Source organism: Dipodomys merriami, unplaced genomic scaffold (genome assembly GCF_024711535.1).
Source record: "Dipodomys merriami isolate MVZ:Mamm:240054 unplaced genomic scaffold, mDipMer1.0.p SCAF_10, whole genome shotgun sequence".
Taxonomy (NCBI): domain Eukaryota; kingdom Metazoa; phylum Chordata; class Mammalia; order Rodentia; family Heteromyidae; genus Dipodomys; species Dipodomys merriami.
The window spans coordinates 14,595,447-14,622,600 of record NW_027202271.1 but is presented as its reverse complement, the minus strand read 5'-3'; the positions used below and the strand labels follow the sequence as shown (position 1 = coordinate 14,622,600).

General features: G+C 43.2%; 1 protein-coding gene and 1 pseudogene across 3 annotated transcripts in view; both read right to left on the bottom strand.

The window, feature by feature from the left end:
• Positions 1-3,985: 3,985 nt before the first annotated feature.
• Dip2b (disco interacting protein 2 homolog B) overlaps positions 3,986-27,154 on the bottom strand; it is a 248,755-nt gene continuing 225,586 nt past the window's right edge. For all 3 annotated transcript variants that reach the window (XM_070040936.1, XM_070040944.1, XM_070040949.1), the window contains 8 exons: positions 24,547-24,715; positions 22,907-23,077; positions 21,640-21,701; positions 20,327-20,384; positions 17,489-17,563; positions 15,131-15,308; positions 12,376-12,499; positions 3,986-8,940 (listed from right to left, as the gene is read on the bottom strand). In XM_070040936.1, the coding sequence (XP_069897037.1) occupies positions 8,688-8,940; positions 12,376-12,499; positions 15,131-15,308; positions 17,489-17,563; positions 20,327-20,384; positions 21,640-21,701; positions 22,907-23,077; positions 24,547-24,715 (1,090 nt within the window). In that variant the 3' untranslated portion in view covers positions 3,986-8,687. The remainder of the gene's footprint in view (positions 8,941-12,375; positions 12,500-15,130; positions 15,309-17,488; positions 17,564-20,326; positions 20,385-21,639; positions 21,702-22,906; positions 23,078-24,546; positions 24,716-27,154) is intronic.
• Positions 25,118-25,203, bottom strand: LOC138806440 (small nucleolar RNA U13; annotated as a pseudogene).

Here is a 27,154-nt window from a genome sequence, read left to right as displayed (position 1 = left end):
TCTCTCTCCTAATATAGTAATATTTAATTTTGTCCATCTTTGAAATCGTCTACCTTACCTTCCTCCTTCCTCATTGTAGATAAAGCCTCTGGAAAGTGTAGTTTTTGTTCACTCTTCTAGTTCATCTCTTTGAGCCAGTGTTTGGCTTCTGTCCTCAAAACTGCATCAAAAATCTCAAGGCCTGCCAGGCAGGTGGCTCAAACGTGTAATCCATGCCCTGTGATCCTAGCTACTCAGGAGGCTGAGATCTGCAGATTGCAGTTCAAAGCCAGCCAGGGCAGGAAAGTCCATGAGACTTTTTTTTTTTTTTTTGGTCGTGGGGCCTGAACTCTGTCCCTCAGCTCTTCAGCTCAAGGCTAGTGCTCTACCACTTGAGCCACAGCGCCCCTTCCAGCTTTTTTTTTTTTTGCTTATGTGGTGCTGAGGAATCGAACCCAGGGCCTTGAGCATGCAAGGCAAGTGCTCTACCACTGAGCCACCTTCCCAGCCCTCCATGAGATTCTTATCTCCAATTCACCACCAGAAAACGGGAAGTGGCGCTGTGGCTCAAGTGGTATAGCACTCTCCATGAGCTGAAGAGCTCAGCAACAGTGCCCAAGCCCAAGAGCAAGCCCCACAACCTACCGCCCTCCCCCCCAAAAAATCTCAAGGCCACCAGAGTGACTATTTGCTACCTCTATGACTTCCAACTACTATTTTGCTTTTTTTTATTTTGGCCAATATTGGGACTTGAACTCAGGGCCTAGGCATTGTCCCTGAGCTGCTTTTGTCCAAGGCTAACACTCTTACCAGTTGAGCCACAGTGCCACTTCTGGCTTTTTCTGTTTATTTGGAACTGAGGAATCGAACTCAGGATTTCATGCACTAAGCCACATTCTCAGCCCCCTGAGGCTATTTTTAAAAGCCAGAAATTTACTGCTCACAGTTCTAGAAGTTGGGAAGTCTGAGATCAAATGTTGCCATGTTTGACTGTTTTCCTCTGAAAGATGACAACTCACTGCTGACCCTCCGCCAGAAGGAAGGTAGTTGCCACATGACATAGGGGAAGTAAGCTAGATGTAGCTTTTTTTTGGGGGGGGGAGGAGGGGGTCAGTCCTGGGGCTTAAATTAGGGCCTGGGTGCTGTTTGTTTTGTTTTGTTTTTGGTCATGGGGCTTGAACTCTGGGCCTGGGCTCTGTCCCTCAGCTCTTCAGCTTAAGGATAGTGCTCTACCACTGGAGCCACAGCGCCACTTCCAGTTTTCTGGTGGTTTATTGGAGATAAGAGTCTCACAGACTTTGCTGCCTGGGCTGGCTTTGAACCATGATCCTCAGATCTCAGCCTCCTGAGTAGCTAGGATTACAGGCGTGAGCCACCAGTGCCTGGCTCTTTTTTTTTTTTTTTTAATGTTTTTTATTGTGAAAATACCGTATAGAGGGGGTCACAATTACATGAGCAAGGTAATGAGTACATTTCTTACCAAGCATTGTTGCCTCCTCCTCTGTTTTTCCCCTACCATCCCTGCCCTCCATCTCCACGACTACACTCCTGGCCCCCTTGCCCCCTATCAAAGTTGTAAAAATTTTCAACAGCATCTTGTACATCTCATTGTTGCAATGGGTCCACCTCTATCCCTGTTAAAACAATGTTTTTTTTCCCTTCCCCTCCCCAAATTATACCAACATCAAATACAGTGAAAACCGGGGTTATACTGTGGGGGAGGGACTTTTTTTTTTTTTTTTAAATTAGTTTGGGGCCTAGATGTGCTGTTCCTGAGCTCTTTTGCCCAAGGTTAGCTGTCTACCACTTTGAATCATAGTTCCACTTCTGGTTTTCTGGAAATAAGTCTCACAGACTTTCCTGCTCCGGCTGGCTTTGAACTGTAATCCTAAAATCTCAGCCTCCTAAGTAGATAGGATTACAAACATGAGCCACCAGTACCCAGTCGCTAAACTTGCTGAAGGCTAGCACCCTACCACTTGAGCCACAGCTCCACTTTCTGGGTTTTTTTGTGACTTATTGGCGATGAGAATCTTTTGAGGGCTGGGAAGGTGTTCAGTGGTAGAGCGCTTGCCTTGCATGCATGAGGCCCTGGGTTCGATTCCTCAGCACCACATAAACAGAAAATGGTGGAAGTGGCACTGTGGCTCAAATGGTAGAGCACTAACCATGAGCTGAAGAGCTGAGGGACAGTGCCCTGGCACAACCACTACCACCACCACCAAAATCTTCTGACTTTCCTGCCTGGGCTGGCTTTGAAACTCAATCTCAGAGCTTAGCCTCCTCAGTAGTTAAGAATTATAGGTGTGAGCCACCAGCATCCTACATGAAGCCTTTTTCAAAAGTTTCTCCCTCATGATGGAATCATCTCTTAAAGGCCTCACCATCTAAAACCATCCTAAAGCCTGGCACTGGTTAGATGGTTTCTTGAAAGGTTCTTACATGGGAAGGGTGAATGCCAAATCCTCACTTGGCTAGAGGAACAGAAAGGAAAAAGGGCTTAACTTTTTCCCTATAAACCCTCTACAAGTCTGTTCAAGAGGGTAGGGCCTCAAGACTCAAAATCATTTCTTAGAAGATCCTATCAATACTAGCACATTGTCTTATGTTCTAAGATAAATTTTGGAATGACATATACAAGTCATAGCAATCCTAATAGGAATTGTAATCCCTAGAACATATAACTCTTCCTTCCTGCTTGTCTTTTTATCTTATCTAGCATTCTCACCCCTCAAAACTCAGTCTAGATATGACCTTTTCTGGAATGCCTCTATAGATCGAGTTCCTATATAATACCCCTTCATCTCTGGGTTGGGTGCTGTCCTACCAGTTCTCACTATCTACCTCTGTTCTAAGCTTTATTATACCATATTATGGTTGTTTTTCTGCATCTCCTGAAGGCAATGACACAGTATTTTTCTTCAAGTTTCAGTTCTTATCACAGTTCTGGTGCTTAGTGAGCAATACTTCATAAACATCTGTTAAAAGTGAAAAAATGTCTTCAGCTGCCCAAATAGCTAAAACCATAATTCTAGGATCAGTTTTAATGTCTGAGAATATTCACTATCTGATGGGCTCTCATTAAGCTTCCTGAAATGGACAATGAAGTTATCACTTTCCAGCTGGATGGAATAGTCTGCTCTGCAGCTATCATCCTAACTCTGAGGGAAGATTAACTAGATTAACAGTTCAAGTCGCCCAAAGTATAAACACAGGGCCCTACCTAAAATACCAGTGTGAGGCCGGGTGCTGGTAGCTCACACCTGTAATCCTAGCTACTCAGGAGGCTGAGACCTGAGGATCCCGGTTCAAAGCCAGCCCGTGCAGGAAAGTCCGTGAAACTCTTATCTCCAATAAACCACCAGAAAACTGGAAGTGGCACTGTAGCTCAAGTGGTAGAGCGCTCTCCTTGAGCTGAAAAGCTGAGGGACAGCGACCACCAAAAAATAAATAAATAAAAATACATGTGTGTGCTGGTACTGGGATTTGTGCTCTCTCCCTTGGCTTTTTAGCTCAAGGCTAGCACTCTACTTACTACTTGAAGCACATTTCCAGCCTTTTGCTAGTTAAGTGGAATCAAACCACCATCCTCAGATCTCAGCCTCATGAGTAGTTAGGATTACAAGTGTGAGCCTTCAGTGCCTGACTGAAAAATAATTTTAAAAGTGCGTGTACATGTGTATGTGTAGTTCATATGATAGAACACCTAGCTCAGCAACTTCAAAGTTCTGAGTCCAAACCCAGTACCATCAAAAGTCCTGACAAGAACTCCTTTAGTTTTTTAAATACTGTTCGTTGATCTTGCTTCATTTAACTGTACAAATTTGATCTATTCACACTTACTGTTAAGTCTAACTCTCTGAATTTAAATTTGATATCAATTCCCAGGCTGGAATGTGTCTCAGTGGTAGAATGTAGGCATGAGGCCCTGGATTTGATCCCAACACCACATATTCACAAAAGAAATACCCTAGTCCCATCCAGTGTATGAAATATTAAACACAACCAGGCATCAATATTTATTAACACAAGACAAAGGAAACACATTCAATGAGTTAATAGAACACTGTCCAGCCAGATGTTAAATTTAAAAATGTATATCTAGTCTAATTTCAAATAAATAAAAAAACTTTATACATAATTACATAGTACTATAGCTTGAATTTGACACGGGTAAGTAACTTGACAGAAAATAAACAAAACAGCATTTAGGACTGAAAAAGTTATTCTTATATCTTTACAATCTCTTCCTCTGGACAAGTAACATGGTCCATCTACATATACCTAAACTGGAAATGTATGGATGGCAGAGAAAGGCTTACTGTGTGTTTGGAGTGCTGCAGCTTCTTACTCCAAATATTCTTGCTTTTACATCAAGGCAGATAACAAAAATAACACTAAGGCATAGATTATGTTGGAGTTTGAGGGTGAGGTGTTAACTCCTCATTGCTTTAGTCTAAAAGATTCCTGGAAAATTCAAAAAAAGTAACTTATTTGGCCAAGAGATTGAGCACCATGCCTGGGACAGAGACCTTAACAGAAACTAAGGCCTCAGGCCCTTTGTTGAGTCAACAAAAGCATTAAGCAAGCATTGCCCAGGAACTAAAGTTGGGAGACATATTCATAACCAAGACAGGTAATGGTCCCTAAACAGCCAACGCAACACAACCACATGAGGAAAGGCTGTGGTACTGGGGGCACTTGGGAGCTTTGTATGCAGGAATGAAAGACTGGATCACTGGTGCTGATAGACAAGGTGGGCATCCCGAGTCTCAGAGACACACACCATGATATTTGATCTAAGAATCCCCAGGTCTAGGAATTTTCCTAAAGAAATTACTTCCTGATCTACCCTGATCTTCTTCTGAGAACCAGAAGGCTGTCCAGAAACTTCAGATCAAAAGTTGCTTTTGCAAGGAGTGGTGACACACAGGAGGCTGAGGCAGGACTGTGAATTTGTGGTCAGCCTGGGCTTCAATAGCAAGATTCTGTCTCAAAAAAATTCTTTTTTCCTTGTCTTGAGATGGGGCTTGATGTTAATATCTGCCCCCCCACACTCCCATTTCCCTCAATATAAAACCTAGAATGTTTCAGAAGAGTGGAAAGCCAGAGGGCTTGGTTTTTTTAGATCAATGCCCTTATAGGTTTGCATTCAGATACTTCTGCCACCAAGGTTCCACTTAATGTGGAAAAGAAGGAGGGCACGGTATCATCAAGAGAAGTTTCTTTCCTTTTTTTTTCTGTTGAGACAGGCCTTCAGTCTGCAGATGACACCATAAACACCTAGCTGAGCAGACTTCTTCCTCGAGGGACGCTTGGCTGACGAGATTTCCCCAAGGACAGTGCTCAGCTTTCATTCCTCCACTAGCACAGTCTGGTTTGGGGGGATATTCAAAAGAAAAAACCAAAAAACCCAAGAGAACCAGCCATACGTCAGGAAGGGGTGGGGCCAAGACGGAGGCCTGAGGAACGATAAAACTATATAGCCCTAATTGACTGGGAGGTGGCCATACTCTGAGATGAACTGTACTTGAAAGAATGAGCATGGGTCTACACTGTCCACTGTACTAGCCACCAGTCATACTAGCCTCCTGAAGACTTGAAATATGGCTAGTGTAAATTAAGATATGTTTAATAGACTAAATTTAAAAGATTAAATATAAAACAAAATATTTTAATTTTTACATTGATTTCACAATGAAACATTTTTGGTATTTTTGGTTAAATATATTAAAATTAGCACTACATGCTTCTTTTAAAAATGTAGTTACTGGGCTGGGAATGTGGCTTAGTGGTACGATGTTTGCTTAGCATGCATGAAGCCCTGGGTTCGATTCCTCAGTACCACACAAACAGAAAAAGCTGGAAGTGGTGCTGTGGCTCAAGTGGTAGAGTGCTAGCCTTGAATCAAAGAAGCTCAGGGACAGTGCCCAGGCCCTGAGTTCAAGGCCCAGGACTGGCAAAAAAAAAAAAAAAAAGGCAGTTACTAAACTGGGCACCAGTGGCTCATGCCTGTAATCCTAGCTACTTAGGAGGCTGAGATCTGAGGATCATCGTTCAAAGTTAACCCAGGCAGGAAAGTCCAGTGAGACTCTTATCTGCAATTAACCACTCAAAGACCAGAAGTAGTACTGTGACTCAAAGTGGTAGAGCACTAGCCTTCAGCAAAGAGCTCATGGGCCTTGCCCAGACCCCATTAAAAAAAAAAGAATTAAAAAAAAAAGTAGTTACTAGAAAAATTTCTATTACAGATGTGGCTGACATTACATTTAGAGCATTTATGTGTCCCTAGATATAATCTTACTTGGAGTTTGTAAGAATTATCAGTCTGCCTATGATTTAGAATTTGGGGATTATGGAGACAGAACTATTTAATACCCAGACTCTCCTACTTTAATGAATCAGAAATCATTTTAAGAGCTGAGTGTAGGGATACAGGCCTATAATTCTAGCACTCAGGAGGCTGAGGCAGGAGGATCCCAAGTTTGAGATCTGCCAGGGCTTGTCTCAAAAACTGAACATGTGCCTGTGGTTCCACCTGTAATCCTAGCTTTGGAGAGGCTGAGATTGGGAGGACTGTGGTTCAAGGGCAGCCCAGAAAGAAGTCTGTGAGATCCCATCTCCACAGAGAGAAACTGGACGAGGCACATGCCTATGATCCCAGCAACAACAGGAATCCTAAAGTAGGCAGAAGTGGGAAAGCAAGATTCTATCTCAAATTAAGCAGCAAAAAAGAGGAGGCTCAAGTGGCAAAATACCAGCTCAGCAAGTGTGAAGCCCTGAGTTCAAACCCCAGTACTAGAAAAAAGGGTAAAAAATAAAATAAAAAAACAAAGCTGATTTTTAAGAACATTATCTCCCCCAAATAATTAGGCTGTTTTCCTATAAACCAAAGCATTGCTAGACACTAGGATGTCCCATTGTTTAATGGAAGTGCCTCTTCCCAAACATCCTAGAATCTCCTCAATCATGTGTGAATTAACTCCATCCAAAATGCTGAAAAAGAGATCTGAACTGGAAAGTGTCTTGTGGTCTTCCCTCAGTGGGAGTAAGTTTTGGGAGGAAAAGAGGGCTATGTAAAAGGGAGCCAGAAAGGGGCTCTGAGTCATGAGACTGTAAAGGCAGCCACGGAGTGCTGCCCTAGTGATGAGTCTGGTTTTTGCTTTATAAACCTTATTTTCAGGGTAATTACAAGTCTTACAAATTGCTTAAAAACACATTTAGTTTACATGATGTTACAGTGGGGTAAATAATATGTATTAAAATAGTCTAAATAAATATTTACACAATAGATCAGAATGGGTCAAAGAGAACCATTCTGATTTAAAGAGTTAATTCTTTTAACTTTTGAGGTTTTCTTTAATTTTTAAAAATATTTCTGTAAGAAAAAAATAATAAAATTTAACTATGTTCAAATACATGAAGTGTTAGATTAAAGAAAAGAAACCAAGCCAGAGGCCAAACTCAATCATCCACTGGGCTTGGCCTGGGCACCAGTTATTTCAACAGTGTTCCTTGTGTACATCAGACTTCCCTATTTCAGCCCACACTGGCTGTTCTAGCCGCTCAACTGGTCAGTTGTGAGATGTGTGGCAATGTGGCCTTACGATTCCAGGTAAGAACTGACCCCACTGGCTTACCAGCCTAGCATTCTTGCTTCAAACTCCTGGCCCTTACCAAGGCCCTCATCAGTTTTCAAAAAAGAGAAGCTCTACTGTCCACACAATTGACAAAGGGCCTGGAAAAAGAGGAAACTCTTTAAGTTCTCCTGTGTCACTTTATATATGAAAGTTTCAATTCTGGGGCTAGAGTGAGCTATTTTGATAGTTTAGAATAGGGTGGGATCTGATGAATCTTAGCTCTTTCTTAGACTTAATTTTTAAGTGAGTTTTTTTTAGTATACACAAAGTTGAATCCTTGAAGCATAAGCTAAATCTGAGAATGCAAGCTTGGAAAACAAACATAGGCAGCTTTAGTTTATAATCAACACCAACAAAGACAGAGAATGGTGTTCAGCAAAAGCTGCAAACAACCTGCACTTTGTAGTTACCTAATCAATTAATTATAATAAGAGAATATGGAAGTTCTCTACAAGTAGAAACGTTTCTACTTTGGTGGTTGTCATTATATAAGCCAATTCTTCCATTCTTTAGCTAAGCTATATGTATTTCTATTTACATGTTTCAAACACTGGTCAAATGTATTACAGCCCAGGATTAGATATGAATAGTAATCTCATATTCAGTGGGTTATTTGATTCACCTACAGGTTGCCTCAAAGTAAGCCAAGTAGTTTTGTGTTAACAAAACCCACAGAACATCTAGCTACATGAAAATGGCAAAATACAGTACAGAGTGGGGAACTGTGTAATCCAGACTACCCCTTCATGTGAATTCATTAAACTCCCTTACAAAAATTCTAAACCAGCATTAGATAAAAATACAAGTATGTACAACAGATGAAAAAAATGCAACATGCAAGTAACTGCTTTAGCAACGTGCTGTCCCTGCTGTGCCAAAGCTCAGGTCTACTAGACTCAACATGGTTTTCACTTGCTACCACAGAATTCCCCTTTCCTGTGTGTTGTATTACTGCAGAATCCCAAAGGACGAGATGAAGAACACGACGTAGCCAGCTCAGCTCATTTTGCGTCATTTGAAAGCTTGCTCCTAGCCATGGCTCTCCAGTCTCTGTGATTCTTGGGCTGGTTACATGTTGTAAGCTACGTAGATGGGGTCTAACTGGTCAGCAAGGAAGCTGTCGCGGAGGTGCATCCTCTGCTTCTCTCCTCTGGAGTTGATTGGGATGACACCCGGGTCCACGACAACCACAACACCAACGATGAGGTAATGCTCTTCCAGGACCACATTGGTCACCAAAGGAACCAGATCCAGGGCTTCCTGTTCAGAGCCACAAAGTTCTACAACCACCACAAGTAGGTTGGTCCACGTGAACACGGCACTGCAATTTCAATGACATTCAATTAACACTACCGATCACTTTTTACTAATATTTCTCTTAAGGCTTATGCCCATTTCCCTGAAAAATGCTGTTTCTTCTAGATTTCAACCAGGTCAGCAGCCATGACAGTGCCCTGACAATCACAGTAATTATCTTGAGCTGTCTAAAATCTCTTGAGAGTCTGGAAGTGGGATTCAAAGTTGTCAGCTGGTGTGAACTGAAGACGTGCATCTGTAAGTTCTGGGTTGGCCAAGAAAGCAAAGATGCACAGGGATGATGCTTCAGAAAGAAGAGAATGAGGGAAATGAATGCTCATATGGCTCCAGAAAGTATTCCTAATGACCTTTCAGTTCCTTGTTCCTACCTGTCCTGAAACCCATAGCCAAAGTCTTTTTGGACTGTTTAAGATGGCCAAGATTTTTTTCCATTCTTTCTTTTATTTATTTATTTTTTGTGAATATTGTTTCTGTCAATACAACACAGAGTTTTCATTAAGGTAAGTTTCTTCTTTGTGTATGTGTGTGTGTGAACTCGGGGCCTAGGTGCTGTCCCTGAGCTGCTTTTTGCTCAAGGTTACAGCTCTCCCACTGAGCCACAAGCATCACTTCCAACTTCTTCTGAGTAGTTTATTGGAGGTAAGAGTCTCACGGGGCTGGCTTTCAATCACGATCCTCGGATCTCAGCCTGGCTAGGATTCAGGTGTGAGCCACCAGCACTGGGCCTAATATTCTTAAATAGTATCTGACCTCATACAAGCTGTTAGTGCTCCACAGAGTATATCCTCTATTGAGTAAAAGGGCCACTTATACCCTTGAGTATGAGTGAGGTTACTGGGTTAGATTTATGACCTGATGTGATATACAGTATTACACTGTTTTTTTTTTTAAGTGATAAAAGAAGATTCTCACTGCTTTTCCCCTGACATTGCCAAGTTGTATGGAGGCAGAAGCCTGGTGTGCTCAAGATTCATCTTCACTGGTCATCCACTAGCATGGCAGAGAAGGGCATTGCTAGCAGAGGTATAATTGACATTACTACTTTACAAGAGGTGCTGCAGACCACCCTCAATGGCTGACAAGTGCCTTAGACAAGTGCCAAACACATCTTTGTGTGCTTGCATCCAGCTGCAATGAGCCTATATATGTCAACTTAGTAGAAGCCCTTTATCCTTAACACAAACATGTCATTAACACTGATGAAAACAGTAAGTTAGGGGAATTGGCAGGCCTCTGCAAAACTGACCAAGAAGGAAAAGCACCTTAATGTGGTTGGATGCAGTTGTGTAGGGTTAAAGACTATAGTAATGAGTCTCAGACCAATGCTGTCATTGAAGATGACTTCAAATGAAAGATACAAAAACAAATATAAAAAACCAGTTCACGGGCTGGGAAGTTGGCTCAGTGGTAGAGCGCTTGCCTTGCATGCCTGAGGCCCTGGGTTCGATTCCTTAGCACCACATAAGCAAACAGAAAAAAGCCAGAAGTGGCGCTGGTGGCTCAAGTGGTAGAGTGCTAGCCTTGAGCTGAAGAGCTGAGGGACAGCGCCCAGGCCCGGAGTTCAGGCCCCATGACCGGACCCCCCCAAAACAAACAAACAAACAAACAAACAAAAAAAACCCAGTTCACTTGAAAAAGTGATTCCACTCAGGAGGCTGAGAATTGATGAATGAAGTTCCAAGCCAGTATGGGCAGAAAACTCTCAAGTCTCTTTATTTCCAGTTAACCAGCAAAAAACACTGGAGAGTAAAGTATGGCTCAAGTGTGAGCCATGAGAAAAAAGCCAGGTGGGTAGTCCTGAGTTCAAGTCCTGCTAACCAGCACCAAAAAAAAAAAAAAGCTCAGCACTGGTGGCTCACACCTGTAATCCTAGTTACTCAGAAGCCTGAAATCTGAGGATCATGGCTTGAAGTCAGCGCAGGCAGGAAAGTCCCTGAGATTCTTATTTTCTGGGGGTGTTTATTTGGTGTCAGTCCTGGGGCTTGGGCACTGTCCCTCAGCATTTTTGCTCAAGGCTAGTGCTCTACCACTTAAGTCACAGCTCCATTCTGGATAATTAGATAAAAGTCTCACAGACTTTCCTTTCTCAGCTAGTTTGGAACCATAATTCTCAGATCTCAACCTTCAGAGTAGCTGGGATTATAGGTGTGAGCCTCTAGTGCCTGACTCTATGAGACTCTTATCCAATAAAAATTGAATGCCTAAAATTAGAGGTGGGAGTGGCACTTAGCTTCCCTACATGCTTTCTAGATACTTCTCTAAAGAGTTCTTGCCTTGTTCAGTCCTTTTTCAGGTCAGAGGAGATACTCTGAACAAAGCAAGAACCTCTTTAGAAAAAAAGAATATCTGAAAATAATAAACAACCATCAAAAAAAAAAAATGTGGTGACTGGGCACCAGCAGCTCATGCCTACAATCCTAGCTACTCAGAGACTGAGATCTAAGGATCTCAATTTGAAGCTAGCCCAGGCACATAGTCTCCAACACTCTTATGTTCAATTAACTAGCAAAATGCTGGAAATGGAGGTCATGCCTCAAGTGGTAAAATGCTAGCCATGAGTGAAAAAGCTGAGCAAGAATAGGAGGCCTTACTCAGGCACCGGTGGCTCACACCTATAATCCTAGCTACTCAGGAGACTGAGATTGAGGATCAAAGCCAGCCCAAGCAGAAAAGTCTGTGATACTAACCTCCAATTAAACCCCAGAAAACTGAAAGTAGTGCTGTGGCTCAAAGTGGTAGAACACTAGCCTTGAGGAAAAAAGCCCAGGCCCTGAGTTCAAGTCCCATAACCAGGAAAAAAAAGAGTGAAAGGCCTTGAAGTTAAGCCTCAGTACTCTTACCAAAGAGAGAGAGAAAGAGAAAGAGAGAAAAAAAAGGGGATATTTAGTTCAGGAAAAAAAAACTGGGGATACACTGAATTAAACACAGAAAAGAAATTACATGGATACTGTATAATCTAGAACTCAGGCCTTGCACTGGTGGCTCATGCCTGCAATCCTAGTTTCTCAGGAGGCTGAGATCTGAGGATAGCAGTTCAAAGCCAGTCTGGGTAAAAAAGCCCATGAGACTCTTACATCCAATTAACCACCAGAAAATCAGAAGTGGCACTGTGGCTCAAAGTGGCAGAGACTAGCCTTGAGCAAGAGCTTAGGGACAACACAATTTAAGCCCCATGACCAACAACAACAACAACAAAACAAGAACAAAAAAAGAACTCAGCAAGGCCAAGTACTGGTTAGGTACTCAGAGTCTGACTGAAACATGAAGATTGAGCAGGAAAGTCTGTGAGACTCTCATCTACAATTAATCATCAGAAAGCTAGAAGTGGAGGAAGTAGTGGACTACTAACTGTAAGTAAAAAGGCCAAAGGGCGTGATGACTGATTTTTGCCACTACTTAAAGCTGAGGTAGGATGCAGTTTCTGTGTAAGGACAATTACCATTCAGCAATGCTCCTGTGGATTCGAGACACTGAAGTCTCAATATCAATCGGGTGGTATCGTAATCCTCTCAGCTCCAGAGTTTCATCCAGAGCTCCCACCACATACAATGCATCATGACGCTCTGTCAGAAAGAAATAAGAGTTCAGACATATATTCACGACAATCTAATGAGAGAAAACGATTTACACTAGGTGGTTCCAACCCCTAGCAATTGCATGACTTTTGGCAATTCCATAAGGCCCTGAATCCTGCCACCTACCTTTGTGAGAAAGGGATAAGAATAAATGTTACCATGGAAACTATATGAGTTAATCCTCACAAGATAGTTAATATGGTACATGGTACATTTTATATACTAAAAGAAGAGGTATTTAGCTGGGCACCAGTGGCTTACGCGTGAAATTCTAGCTACTCAGAAGGCTAAGATCTGAGGATCTTGGTTCATGCCAACCAGGGAAAGAAAGTCCATGAGATTCTCATCTCTGATAAACTACTCAAAGTCAGAAGTGGAGCTTGGCTCAAGAGGTAGAGTACTAGCCTTGTGCAAAAGAAGCTCAGGGACAGCACCCAGGCCAAGCCCCAGAACCAGCATTTAAAAAAAAAAAAAAAAAAAAGAGTAACTATTTAATCCTAACTACTGAGGAGGCTGAGATTTTAGGATCATGGTTTGAAGCTAGTCCAGGCAGGAAAGTCCATGAGACTCTTATCTCCAATTAATTACCAAAAAGCTGTAAGTGAAGCTATGGTTCAAGTGGTAAATCATGCTAGCCTTGAGCAAAAAAGTTCAGAGACAGCATCCACACCCTGAGTTCCCAGGACTAGCACAAAAGAAAAAAGAAAGAAAAAGAAAAGGAAACGAAAGAAAAGGAGATGAAAAGAAGATAGGCAGGCAGGAAGGCAAACTATCATTACTAGTATGTGCCATGAATTGTGCTAAGTGCTGGGTACAGAAAGATGACAAACACAATTTCCTGCTCTGAAGGTCTGTTTGGGGGCGGGGAAGAGGGAAGACAAGTAGGCACTCTATCATATGGCAATAAGAGCAGCAGCAGGACTACGAATGAGGTTCAAGGAAAGGGACATTCATGAGTCCTGCCTGAAAATGCTGAAGCTATAGATGAACTTTTATAAATAGAAATTAGCCAGATATATGGCTAATTTATGGCTGGGGGTGAACAGAGAGAGAGAGAGGATCTGAACCTGAGAAACAATGAACATCACGTCTGGTATCATCACTGAAGCTGTGAGGAATAGGATTACAGAATATGGAGACTGGGGCTGGGAATGTGTCTGAGTGGTAGTGCGCTTGCTTAGCATGGGTGAAGCCCTGGGTTCGATTCCTCAGTACCACATAAACAGATAAAGCCACAAGTGGCTCTGTGGCTCAAGTGGTAGAGTGCTAGCCTTGAGCAAAATAAGCTTAAGAATAGTGCCCACGTCCAGAGTTTAAGCCCTAGGACAAACAAAAACAAAAAAACCATGGAGACTGGTCTAGCCAGGACATAGAAGGAAGGTGTTTTGCAGCTATTTTCTGGAAAGGATTCATTTCTGACAATTTTAGTAAGATAATATGGCAGATATATTCAGGAGAGAACAATCAGGAGGTCTAGCAGAGGTGCCTGTTGCCTGGGAAGACTTCATATAGAATAATATAACTGAAAGCAGAAATACGGCAACAATTAATAAGTGCTTTCTTGGCACCTAAATGTACCATCATTTCCACAAGGCAGGAAATATACTTGCTTTGATTTTCTAGACAAAGAGGTGAACCAGCTACTCGCAGTCAGTCAAGAATAGCCCATAAACCAGGACATCTAGTTAGAGATACCGCCTTCACTGTGTTACCTGGCTTGTCCAGAAATCTGGACAAACAGTGCTGACTGCTCCTTGACGAATGACGTGGCCCAACTGAAGCTTTACAGTCCATTAGTAACAGTGCTTTAGTGCCCATGACAATTAGTGCTGGGCAGTTTACAAAGACTGTTAATGCCAGTCAGGAAGAAAGGCGGATAGCAGAGAAGCTGACAATCAACTGGGCATAGGATGACTGGAGGGAATCCTACACCACAACCTTGCTGAGAAGCAGGCTTGTATCCACTGTGGAAAGCAAGATCCCCCTCAGGATCATTTGTTCTACTTCCAAAATGGTAGACGGGGTAAAAGAGGAATTAAAAGATTTTAACACCTGACCCGTCCCAGGAGTTTGTTTGGGGTTTGGAATCCACTACAAACTGACCGTCTCATTCATCCCGGGGTATTCATTCACCTTCAAACACATCTTTCTGGCTGCCCAGCAGTTCTAATATCCCATCTGGGAACATAGACAGTAGTCTTTTTTTTTTTTTTGGTTGGTCATTGGGCTTGAACTTTGGGCCTGGGTGTTGTCCCTGAGCTCTTCAGCTCAAGGCCGGTGCTCTACCACTTGAGCCACAGTGCCACTTCCGGTTTTCTGGTGGTTAACTAGATATAAGAGTCTCGTGGACTTTCCTTGCAGGCTGGATTTGAACCGTGATCCTCAGATCTTAGACACCTGAGTAGCGCCCGGCTATGCAGTAGTCTTGAGTTCTTCCCTTCCCAACCGCCCCCTAGAGGACAAATCATTTCTTCAAATGCATATGAATTCTCTATGGGTTCAAGAAGCACAAGAATGAACAATTATGTGCATACACTCCATACTCCTTAGGCAGGTGCAGGCAGACAATGAGTGCTACAGAAACCAAGTGAATGGAGAGTCGACAGGGGTGAAAGGTACCTCCAGTGGCTGCTGTGAGCTCAGTCCTGCGGACGAACCCAAGATATCCTGTCCGGGCCCACAGTGTTTGGGCAGCATCCCCAAAACTGAGGCGAGTGTTGAAATGATCAGCTTGGAGAGTCTCACTATCGTAGATGGTGTGGTAGCCGCTGGCTGTATGTGGGCTGTTTACCCAGACCTACGAGAAAAGGGTACTGGTCACATTCTGCCAGCAACAGAAGACTCTGTTGATCCAATTCTCTTGGGAAAGATAGATTATTCTGGGTTAAAAAAAATTAAAAAGCTCATTTTCATATTAACAACACAACCACAATATTAATGGAAGCTGACATTTACCAACTATTTACTGTGTCCCGAATAGGAAACAAATCAACCCAGAATGGGACACCATATTTCTATTCCCATTTCATAGGTGAAGAAAGGAGGAATCAAGTAATCTCTTTAAAATACAGGAAATAGAGGGGCTGGGAAGGTGGCTCAGTGGTAGAGCACTTGTCTTGCATGCCTGAGGCCCTGGGTTCAATTCCTCAGCACCACATAAGCAAACAGAAAAAAGCCGGAAGTGGTGCTGTGGCTCAAGTGGTAGAGCGCTAGCCTTGAGCTGAAGAGCTGAGGGACAGCGCCCAGGCCCAGAGTTCAGGCCCCACGACCGGACCCAAAAAAAACAAAAACTACAGGAAATAGGGCTTCTACCCAGGCTGGTTGGCACCAAAGGCTGTACTGCCTCTGGCTCACTTATAACCCACTGCCACAGTCCCACAGATGCACCAAAGCACCATTTTTTTTTTTTTTGGTTGGTCCCAGGGCTTGAACTCTGGGCCTGGGCGCTATCCCTTAGCTCTTCAGCTCAAGGTGAGCGCTCTACCACTTGAGGCACAGCACCACTTCCACTTTTCTAGTGGTTTTATTGGAGAGAGTTTCACGGACTTTTCTGCCTGGGCTGGCCTTGAACCATGATCTTCAGATCTCAGCCTCCTGATAGCTAAGATTATAGGCGTGAGCCACCGGTGCCTGGCTCCAAAGCACCATTTTTGTGTTTCTGGTATAACCATGGTACTAAGCTCTAAAGAGACCCCACAGAACATTGCAGTTTACAATGTAAACAATAACTGACAACATACCATCATCAAGTAATTGTTAACTCCTAAGAGACCCTGATTATTTGCACTGCAGATGTAGGTATTAATGCATTTAAATTGTCACAACAAGCCAGGCGCCCATGGCTCATGCTTATAATCCTAGCGACTCAGGAGGGTGAGATCTGAGAATCTCGGTTCGAAGCCAGCACAGGCAGAAAAATTGCCATGAGACTCTTATTTCCAATTAACCATTCAAAAAAGTGAAGTGGTGCCATGGCTCAAGTGGTACAGTGCTAGCCTTGAGCACAAAGAGGCTCAGGGACAGCACCTAGCCCTACAACTGACTACCTCCCCCTCCCCCCCCCCCCCCCCCGCTCCAAAAAAAAAAAATTGTCACAACAATTCTACTCCATGTGAGGTATACCTGATTATCATCAATGGATAAGGAAATAGGCCCAGAGAGGTTAAGCAACCTTCAAAGCTGGTAACTGGCATAGCCCAGCTTAGCTGGCTCCTGTGTTTATAAGACTCCTCCCATTTAGGGTGCAGGATCAGCATCCCTCAGACTTGGGGGGAGAAAAGTGACCTTTTAGAGTATTCCTATACAAAATGGATATATTTTGCATAAATTTTGCCACTTTCAATTCCAGTCTTTAATTAAGAGGGAAAGAGGCACATGTGTCCAATTTCTTTTCCAAAGAAAGGGACAGCAGTAGACAAGTCTGGAATAATTTCTAGTTTGGGAGTCTACACCTTCTCTTAATGCAGTCTATCTCTATCTACTACTTCATGGAAAAAGTAAATACTGCAATGGAGAAAAAGCTAAATCCAGGTTCAATGGCTTCTAGAATGTGAACTCTAAAATCTTATTTATTTATTTATTTATTTATTTATTTATTTATTTATTTATTTATTTGTCAGTCGTGGGGCCTGAACTCTGGGCCTGGGAGCTGTCCCTCAGCTCTTCAGCTCAAGGCTAGAGCTCTACCACTTGAGCCACAGCGCCACTTCCAGCACTTTTTCTTTTTGCTTATGTGGTGCTGAGGAATTGAACCGGGGCCTCAGGCATGCAAGGCAAGTGCTGTACCACTGAGCCACATTCCAAGCCCCCCCCTTTTTTTTTGAGACAAGATCTCACTAGATAGCCAGGCTGGCCAAAACTCTCCATCCCCTACCTCTGCCTCTAGACATTCAGATTCCAGGTGTGCACTACTATGCTTTGCTGAACACTTGTCTTTTGCTACTAAATATGCAAAGTAAAAGTGAAAATGATACCTACCTCTCCTAAGTGAGAGTCTCCAACAGGCCCTTTAGTCTCAGGATTAACAATAACTACTTTCACTCCAGGTAAAATCTAAGGATCAAGAAAGAAATACAAATAAATGAGATCTAATGAACTCTAGGCAATGTGCCTGTACCTGGTAAGGATGTGGGAATGGCAGAAAGGCAGGAACTGAGTGAAACAGCTAATATTGTTAGGCCACCCTACCAGGGCGTCTGCGGAGCCTGAAACTTCAGTGGAGACAAGCGATCTAGAAGTAAGACTTATTCTCATACTGAAACAGAACCAGTGTACCATCTCTCCAGAGGGATGGGAAATTACTGACTGGTTATCACAGTGAGATATTGGAGGACAATTTAACCACATAGCCTTCCTTTCTTATGTCTCATTCCCAAACAATGTGAGCAGGGGGGAAGGACTGCCCATCAGCTTGGAGTTACAGAAACTGTAAGAAGGCAGCCTTGAAGAGCAACAGAGAGAGAATGGTAAGTTCCAGGGATCATCAAAGATCTTACAGTTCTGGGATCTTCCTCAAGAGCAAATGCTCAGATGCTAGCCAAGAGAAAAGTTGAAGGCTTAACAAAAGAAAGGTCTTGGCCTAGGTTGTGGTTAAGTGGTACAATGTTTATCTAGCAGGTTGTGCAAAGCTTTCTCCCCAGTTGTGGGGGAGAAGAGGAGAACAGAAGAAAAGAAGAGAGACAAGCCTCTCTGGCTTTCTGTACCCTGCCCCCTTGAATCTTTGTTTTCCTTAGGTTTCTAAAGTCTGAGGTTATTCAGGGAAGCCCCATTACGATTATCTGGATTCAAATATCTACAATCTGGAGGAAGGAAGAGAAAAGACTGCTTGCTCCCTTTATTCTGGGCCCAGCCTTCATGGTAGTACTTCTGTTCCTAATTGCAGCCTATGATAAACCAAAACTCGATGAGGAAATATCCCCTCCTCCAAACAGTTCACAGGGCATGGAGTTAGCTCCTGGTGGGGTTGATAGCTACTGGAGAGTATTAGAAGGATTCCTTTTATTTCCTCATTTTCTCTCTGCCCCTCAAAATTCTAGGAGGAATCTTGAGGCATAAATCATAATCCCATTAAAGGGGGGAACTGGTGGCCATCACGCTTATTAGCTGCTTCTGACCTCCCTGTCCTTTTACATATCGAAACCACATTCTCACCAGGTACCTTAAAAAAAAAAAAGCAAGAATAATCTTTATTCCTTGAAACACACTGGTAAAAATGTTATCAAAGAGATGAAAAGACTCGAACACATTTATACAGATGTAGCACATACTGAGGGTCAAAACATCTGCTAAAACAGACCACACCTATAAACAAATATCTTCGGAAGAGTTGTTGGGTGGCTGACTCCTTCTTCCACTAGAATATCTTAACCTATGGGGCTACCTCTCATCAGTATCTTTAATCACTTCCCTAATTTGGCTTCCCTTTCCATTTTTTTTTTTTGGCGGGGGTTAGTCGTGGTACTTGAACTCTGGGCCTGGGCGCTGTCCCTGAGCTCTTCAGCTGAACACTAGTGCTCTACCACTTAAACCACTGTGTCACTTCCAGTTTTCAGGTGGTTAATTAGAGATAAGAGTCTCACAGACTTCCCTACTTCGGCTGGCTTTGAACCATGATCCTCAGATCTCAGCCTCCTGAGTAGCTAGGATTACAGGCGTGAGTCACCAGCACCTGCTTCCCTTCAATGTTTATGTTTATAAGAACAAAACTGACTTGTGTGTGCACGAGTGCCAGTATTGGTGGCTTGAATTCAAGGCCTCACACTCTTGCTTAGTTTTCACTCATAGTGGGAGCTCTACCACTTGAGCCATGCCACTAGTTTTAGTTTTTTGCTGGTTAACTGGAGCTAAGAGTCTCATGGATTTATGTGCCCAAGCTGGTTTCAAACTTTAATCCTTGGCTCCTAGCTTCGTGAGATCATAGGTGTGACTTAGCAGCAGCTGGGAAGAACTAGCTCTTTATTTGTCAAAAACAACATGCTAGGGGCTGGGAAGGTGGCTCAGTGATAGAGTGCTTGCCTCATGCATGAAGCCCTGGGTTTGATTCCTCAGCACACATAAGCAGAAAAAGCCGGAAGTGGCGCTGTGGCTCAAGTGGTAGAGCGTTAGCATTGAGCTGAAGAGCTGAGGGACAGCGCCCAAGCCCAGAGTTCAAGCCCTACAACCGACAAAAAAACAAAAAAACAACATGCAAGATGGACACTGGTGGCTCATGCTTGTAATCCTAGCTACTCAGGAAGCTGAGATCTGAAGATTGCGGTTCAAAGCCAGCTGGGGCAGGAAAGTCTGTGAGACTCTTATCTCCAATTAACCATCAGAAAAGTGGAAGTGGAGTGCTAGCTTTGAGCACAAGAGCTCAGGAACAGTGTCCAGGCCCAGAGTTTAAGCCCCACAACCATCAAAACACAAGACAAGACAAAACAAACAACAAAAAAAAACCCCATACCTACTGGACTAAAAAAAGTCTATGAGGATTAAGAAAGTTTATTTGGGGACAAGGCATTTCATATCCCAGGAACAATATCCTTTTTTTTTTTTTTTTCCTTTATGAGTCCTACTGAATTTTGAATTCAGGGCTTTGTACCTAGCAGAGAGATACTCTACCACTAAACCATACCTACAGCAAACAAGTCTAAACCTAGCATTCTTGCCTATACACCCACATACATTTGAAATTAATATTGGTTAAACCAAAACTGTTGAATTATCACCAGATTTAAGTCCTGCCTTAGATATGAGTATTTCATCTGGCCTTAGGCCTCTTTAAGGTGGCCCATTTCTCTGTATAGCCCACCCTTTCTAGCTGTCAGAAGTAAATACCTTTCCAGACTCTGAGAGCAGCAGACTCTGGGGGGCACCACGTTCCACAAGACGGACCCTGCAGAGGAACAGTAGTTAGTTTATGCTATGCAGAAATTTTAAAAAATCATTTCTAAAAATGATTTCTCCAGGTCTGCTCCTTCCCCAAAATCTCTAATTGGTGTCTCCTTCTCTTACTAGGACAAGCCTTCTCAGACTTAGCACTAGGGACAGTCTAGGTTAGATGATTTTTTGTTGTTGGTCTCTACCCACTAGATGTCAGTAGCAACCTCCTGCTGTGACAACCAAAAATGTTTTCCGGACATTGTCAAATGTCCTTGGGGTGTGGAGCAAATCTCTCCAGGGTGAGAACACTGCACAAAACATACCCGCCACCTGTGCAGGTGTGTGTGTGTGTGTGTGTGTGTGTGTGTGTGTGTGTGTGTGTGTGTACACTGCACAAAACATACCCGCCACCTGTGCAGGTGTGTGTGTGTGAGTGTGCTGTGTGCGCGCGTGTGCTGTGTGTGTGTGTGTGCGCGTGTGCTGTGTGTGTGTGTGTGCGCGTGTGCTGTGTGTGTGTGTGTGTGTGTGTGCGCGCATGTGCTGCCCCCCCAACATCTGTCAGCCTGGGAAAAAGGTGCAGAGTTTCAGCCAGTGTTGGGAGAGAATTAAAATTTCCTTCTCAGCTGAGGAAGCCAGGGAGGCAGGCTTAACCCATGGGGTTCTGACAAAGTTATGTTTTAAAAACTCATCCTGCCTAATTTATCATTTATTTTTAAGCTCTCAAAAGAGATTATCCATTTTAGTTTAACTTATGTTAAATGCCACACACAAAAAAATTTTTTTTGGGTCTGGTCATGGAGCCTGAACTCTGGGCCTGGGTGCTGTCCCTCAGCTCTTCAGCTCAAGGCTAGCGTTCTACCACTTGAGCCACAGCGCCACTTCTGGCTTTTTTCTTTTTGCTTATGTGGTGCTGAGGAATCGAACCCAGGGTCTCAGGCATGCAGGGCAAGCGCTGTACCACTGATCCACCTTCCCAGCCCACAAAAAATATTTTTATACAGGAACATTTTACATATACATTTTAATATCAAAGAACAATGCAACAACTGTGAAAAGTAACGCTTTCCGCTTTAGAAATGAAAGTCCTATTGTATGAAATGAAATGAAAGTCCTATTTGTATCAGTGATACAAATAAATTTCTTTTCTTTTCCTGGACCCTCCTAGAAGATAAAAACATAAACAAAATATGGGGAATGCTGGCTTTGAGAGCCAGACCTCTTTAGTTTAGGAAACCTAGCAGGGATTAAGCCTCATCAATGCTCCGTACCTGTCATGTCTTAATGACTTCAGATCTACGTATACAGTAGTTGGATCAGGCCCTGAGGTTCCCTAAAGGAAAAAAGAAAAACAGCAACAACAATGAATTATTTATTTAAAATTTAAATAAACTGTCTTTCCATGCTTTACATTTTCAAATCAAGAAATAAGCAATATAGTCATATGTGTGAAGTATGTACTCAATTTTTGGGGAGGCTGGGTCCGTCATGGGGCTTGAACTCTGGACCTGAGCACTGTCCCTCAGCTCTTCAGCTCAAGGTGAGTGCTCTACCACTTGAGCCACAGCACCACTTCAGGTTTTCTGATAGTTTATTGGAGATAAGAGTTCATGGCCTTTCCTGCCCGGACTGGCTTTGAACCATGATCCTCAGATCTCAGCCTCCTGAGCAGCTAGATTATAGGCATAAGCCACCAGCGCCTGGCTGTACTCAATTTTGAAAGTTCATCGTCTTCAATCAAGGATGGAGCCTTTAAATGTAACCAGCTTGTCTAACCTGGTAATCTCTTATTTCTCCTATTTTTACCCAGAGAACAGGAAGATCCTGTGCTCCCTCCATCACAGGCCTCACCTACTAACCCTTCACCTACCAGGAGGTAAGCAAGCAAAGGATCTCAGGGATTTTTCAAAATCAACATGGCCCCAGTTGATGGCACAGAGCCCCAGTGGGGTTAAAAGTGAAAATATGACACCTCCTGAAAGTCACTTGACCATGGTCACAGAGGACCCACCTCTACCCATCCACCCACTTAAGCCACCTTGTCCATGACTTGTCCATGACTATTTTTGCCTAAGTAATCTTGAAACTGCATAAACTCAGACTCTTTTCTATTATTTACCCACCAAAAATAACATGGCAAAGTTGCCATCTGACTAGAAAATATATACAGTCTTATATTTGTTGACAGAAAAACAGAAGGTCAGACATAAATAAAACCCAAATAAAGCTCGGATAGCTTCTTGGCTCATGGGCACAGAGTACAGCCTCATGATCAGGAGGAAGCATTTAGACTGGTGCCTGTCTGCTAGCACTACTCCGAGTGCTCTGCCCTAGTAAAGTGGTGAATCTGCAAGAATCAATGAACAAAATGATATGAAGAACAGGAAAATTAAACAAGCCTAACTTCTCACAACAAGTGAGCAGGGTCAGAGCTCAAGCTGTGGAGTCTGACTTTGAAGTACATACTTTAGACTGGCCTGCTCTGAATCAGCCATATTCTTTTTCTGTCAGTTAGCAAACAAGAGTTCGTGACATCACCTGTAAACATATTGCTACATTCACTCTTGATCCAAAAGTGGTGCTGACAGCCCTAGGGGACAGACCAATGTCTTTAAAGAGCTTGGAGAAGGACTGTTGGAGGGCAATGCGGGGCCGCTCCTCTGCCACCACTACACAGGTCCGGATGCAGGAAAGGTTGATTCCTCTTGTCTGTAAGGACAGAGCCAGAAGCTAAATTAGTGGAATCAGAAGAAAACAGAAAGGTGGGGCCATTGCTCTCACACTTTTTTTTTTTTTGGTTGGTTGTGGGGCTTAAGCTCTGGGCTTAGGCACTGTCCTTGAGCCACAGCATCACTTCCAGTTTTCTGTTGGTTAATTGGAGATAAGTCTCAGGGACTTTCCTTGCACAGGCTGGCTTTGAACCATGATGCTCAGATCTCAGCCTCCTGAGCAGCTAGGATTACAGGCGTGAGCCACCACCATCACCCGGCTGTCTCACTCTTGATAAGGAGAAAACAAGAAACTCTTTTTTTCACCCCAGACACAGAAAGGAAACAAGAAAATGCCAAGTAGTTTATTGAAAGTATTATCCATGGATGAATTTGCTCATTCTATTTTTCCTTTTTTTGTGCCAGGACTAGGGCTTTAACGCTGGACCTGGGAGTCTCCCTTAGCTTTGACTAGAGCTCTACCACATGAGCCATAGCTGTTCTAGCTTTTTTGGTGGTTAACTGGAGACTGGAGTCTCATAGACTTTCCTGCCTAGGCTGGCTTTGAACCTCAATTCTCAAGAGCTCAGCTTCTTTAGTAGCTAGGATTACAGGAGTAAGCCTCTCATACCTGGCCTTTTTCATTCCTGACATCCTATTTCTCTACTAAAGAAAATTCAGGGGCTGGGAATGTGGCTTAGTGGTAGAGTGCTTGTCTAGCATGCATGAAGCCTGGGTTCTATTCCTTAGTACCACATACACAGAGAAAGCCAGAAGATGGGCTGGGAAAGTGGCTCAGTGGTAGCGTGCTTGCCTTGCATGCATGAGGCCCTGGGTTTGATTCCTCAGCACCACATAAGCAGAAAAAGGTGGAAGTGGTGCTATGGCTCAAGGAGTTGAGCACTAGCCTTGAGCTGAAGAGCTGAAGGACAGTGCCCAGGCCCAGAGTTCAGCCCCCAAGACCGACAAAAAAAAAAAAAAAAGCTAGAAGAGGCATTGTGGCTCAAGTGGTAGAGCTCTAGCTATGAGCAAAAGAAGCTTAGGGACAGTGCCCAGACCACGAGTTCAAGTCCTAGGACTGGCAAAAAAAAAAAAAAATCCAGTATTTTCTGAGTTTCTCATATGACAGAAATATGATAAATAGAATAAATGGATACCACATGAATGAACTACCATTATCTCTGGGGCACCCTCCAATCTCTAATATTTTAAGGCCATTTTTATTTAACTTCCTAGACAATTTTACTTTCTCCTCCACAAAGAATCAGATTAGACTTTGACAGTGCACTAAATTAGGAAGGAGGAAGAGTTAAACTTCGTGAGGTTTACAAAATACCCACTTAACTGTCTGGCTAGAAAAGGATAAAAGGCAGATAAGCATGTCTGTTAGCCTCTACTCCAGTATCAGCATGCCCTGGCTCAAATCTTTAAAGCCTCTTAGACTGCTTAGCTGTTGGGGCTGGTTCTTACCTTTAACACCTCCACTTGGTTTCCCAGCCCTTTAGTGCAAAGCTCCATTACTGAGTAGGAACAGAAAGTATCCCTTATTTTGTATTGATTGACGGTAGCAAGCCAGAGGAAAAGGTTGTTTTCTAACTCCATAGGAGGAATTAAGATGGACTGGTGACCTGAATATACACTGCAAAAAAAAAGAAAGGCAAAAACTGATGTTATCAACTCATCCTAGACACCTTGATGTTTTAGAACATTACTAAATAACAAATGTTTACTGAATAGACAGCAGAAAAATCACATTAGACACAAAGGTCTTAAAAACTCAGTCTTGTTCTTTCACAACTCACAGACACAGTAACCATAAAATAAAGCAGACTGTAGTAGGTGTACTAAATGTGAATGAAGGATACTGAGATCACAGAATAAATAGCAATTCATTCAAACTGAGAAAGGAAGGGGCTTCATTCAGCAGAACTTGAAGAATCTAAGTGACTGGAAGATGTGGGGTTTGGGAGAAGGAAGAGAAACAGTGGCCACAAAGCAGAGTATGTAAGGCAACTGAATGCTTCACTACCTTTCTTTTTTAGGTCAATTGAGTTAACAAGGTAGGAAGGAGGAACATCTCACAGAACAATGTGAAAACCCAAACATCACACTATGAACCATAAAGGTGTCTAGTTTTTTGTTTTTCTTTTTTGGTTGTGGGCCTTGAACTCTAGGCCTGGGCACTGTCCCTCAGCTCTTCAGCTCAAGGGTAGTGCTTTACTACTTGAGCCATAGAGCCACTTCTGGCTTTTTCTACTTATGTGGTGCTGAGGAATCAAACCCAGGGCCTCATGCATGCAAGCACTCTACCACTGAGCCACCTTCCCAGCCCCTTAAGTACTTTTTTTTTTTGTCGGTTGTGGGGCTTGAACTCTGGGCCTGGGCGCTGTCCCTCAGCTCTTCAGCTCAAGGTGAGTGCCCTACCACCTACCACTTGAGCTACAGCGCCACTTCTGTTTTCTGGTGGTTTATTGGAGATAGGAGTCTCACGGTCTTTCCTGCCCGGGCTGGCTGTGAACCGTGATCCTCAGATCTCAGCCTCCTGAGTAGCTAGGATTACAGGAGTGAGCCACCAGCGCCCCGCTAGTACTTATTTTTGAGACAGGGTTTCATTAGCTCAGGCTGACCTTGAACTCACAATCCTTCTACTTTAGCTTTGTATTTTACCATCTAGGCATGTTCCACCACAAACAATCTATCTACTTTTCTTTTCTTTTTTGTGTTAGTACTGAGGCTTGAACTCAGGGCCTGTGTGCTGTCCTTTAGTTTTTTTGCTCAAGACGAGCACCCTGCCACTTGAACCATAGCTCTACTTCTGGCTTTTTGGTGATTACTTGGAGATAAAAAGTTTAAGACTAGCCGGGCGATGGTGCTCACGCCTGTAATCCTAGCTACTCAGGAGGCTGAGATCTGAGGATTGCAGTTCAAAGCCAGCCCGGGCTGGAGAGACCGTGAGACTCCTATCTCCAATAAACCACCAGAAAACCGGAAGTGGCACTGTAGCTCAAGTGGTAGAGCGCTCGCCTTGAGCTGAAGAGCTGAGGGACAGCGCCCAGGCCCAGAGTTCAAGCCCCACGACCGACAAAAAAAAAAAAAAAAGTTTAAGACTTTTGTGCCTGGGCTTGCTTTGAACTATGCCCCTCAGATCTTAGCCTCTTGAATAGCTGGGTTTCTTTCTTTTTTCTTCTTTTTCTTTCTCTTTCCTTCCCTCCCTTCCTTTCAATTTTTCCCCCCAGGGGGCAGTATTTGGGGGTTAAGCTAAGGGCCTCGAGTTCTCATTTGCTTTCTTTGCTCAAGGCTGGCATTCTACCAATTGACTGCACCTTCACTTCTGGTTTTTTTGTTGGTTAGTTGGAGTCTCTCAGATTTGCCTGCCCAGGCTGGCTTCAAACTGTGATTCTCAGATTCTCCGCCTTCTAGGTAGCTAGGATTACAGGTGTTGAGTCACCAGCATGACTGTTTTTTTCTAAGATCTAGGAATGATTCTTTTGTACAGAAGGTAGAAAAACAAGCGAACTAAAGAACTTAACAATTAATTGAATAAAGATGCAGAATTTGAAGATAATGCCTGAATTTCTACTTTGAAGCCCTTCAATTGAGGAGGGTGGGGAGAAGGAACTCTGGGAAGCCTAGGACCAGAGTTTGAGCTGCAGAACTGGCAAAAAAAAAAAAAAAAAGGAGGCTGCTGAGTTACCAGCATTGGTGAAGCATTATTCATCTTATCTACCCAGGAGGTGAAAATGCAACTGCAGGCTGTGGAAAGAGCAGTGACCTGCTAGTCCTTCCCCAGTAAATCGACCAGGACAAACATGCTACTCTCCAGCCACATGCTGTCATCCATTCCATCATGTTCCTTCCTGGCTGTCAAAGCATGTCATATTTCACCCAAGAATCATCCTTCTAACTTGGATCAGTTTCTAAAACAAAGATTAGAAGATGGAGGAGTGAGCAGGTAGGTAATAGGATCGGTGCCATTTTGTATATGATACATGACAGAAGAGGAAAAAAGAAATATAGACCAAATGAAAAATAACAGAAATGGATAAAGTACATAAATACTAGGAATAATGGCATTTTA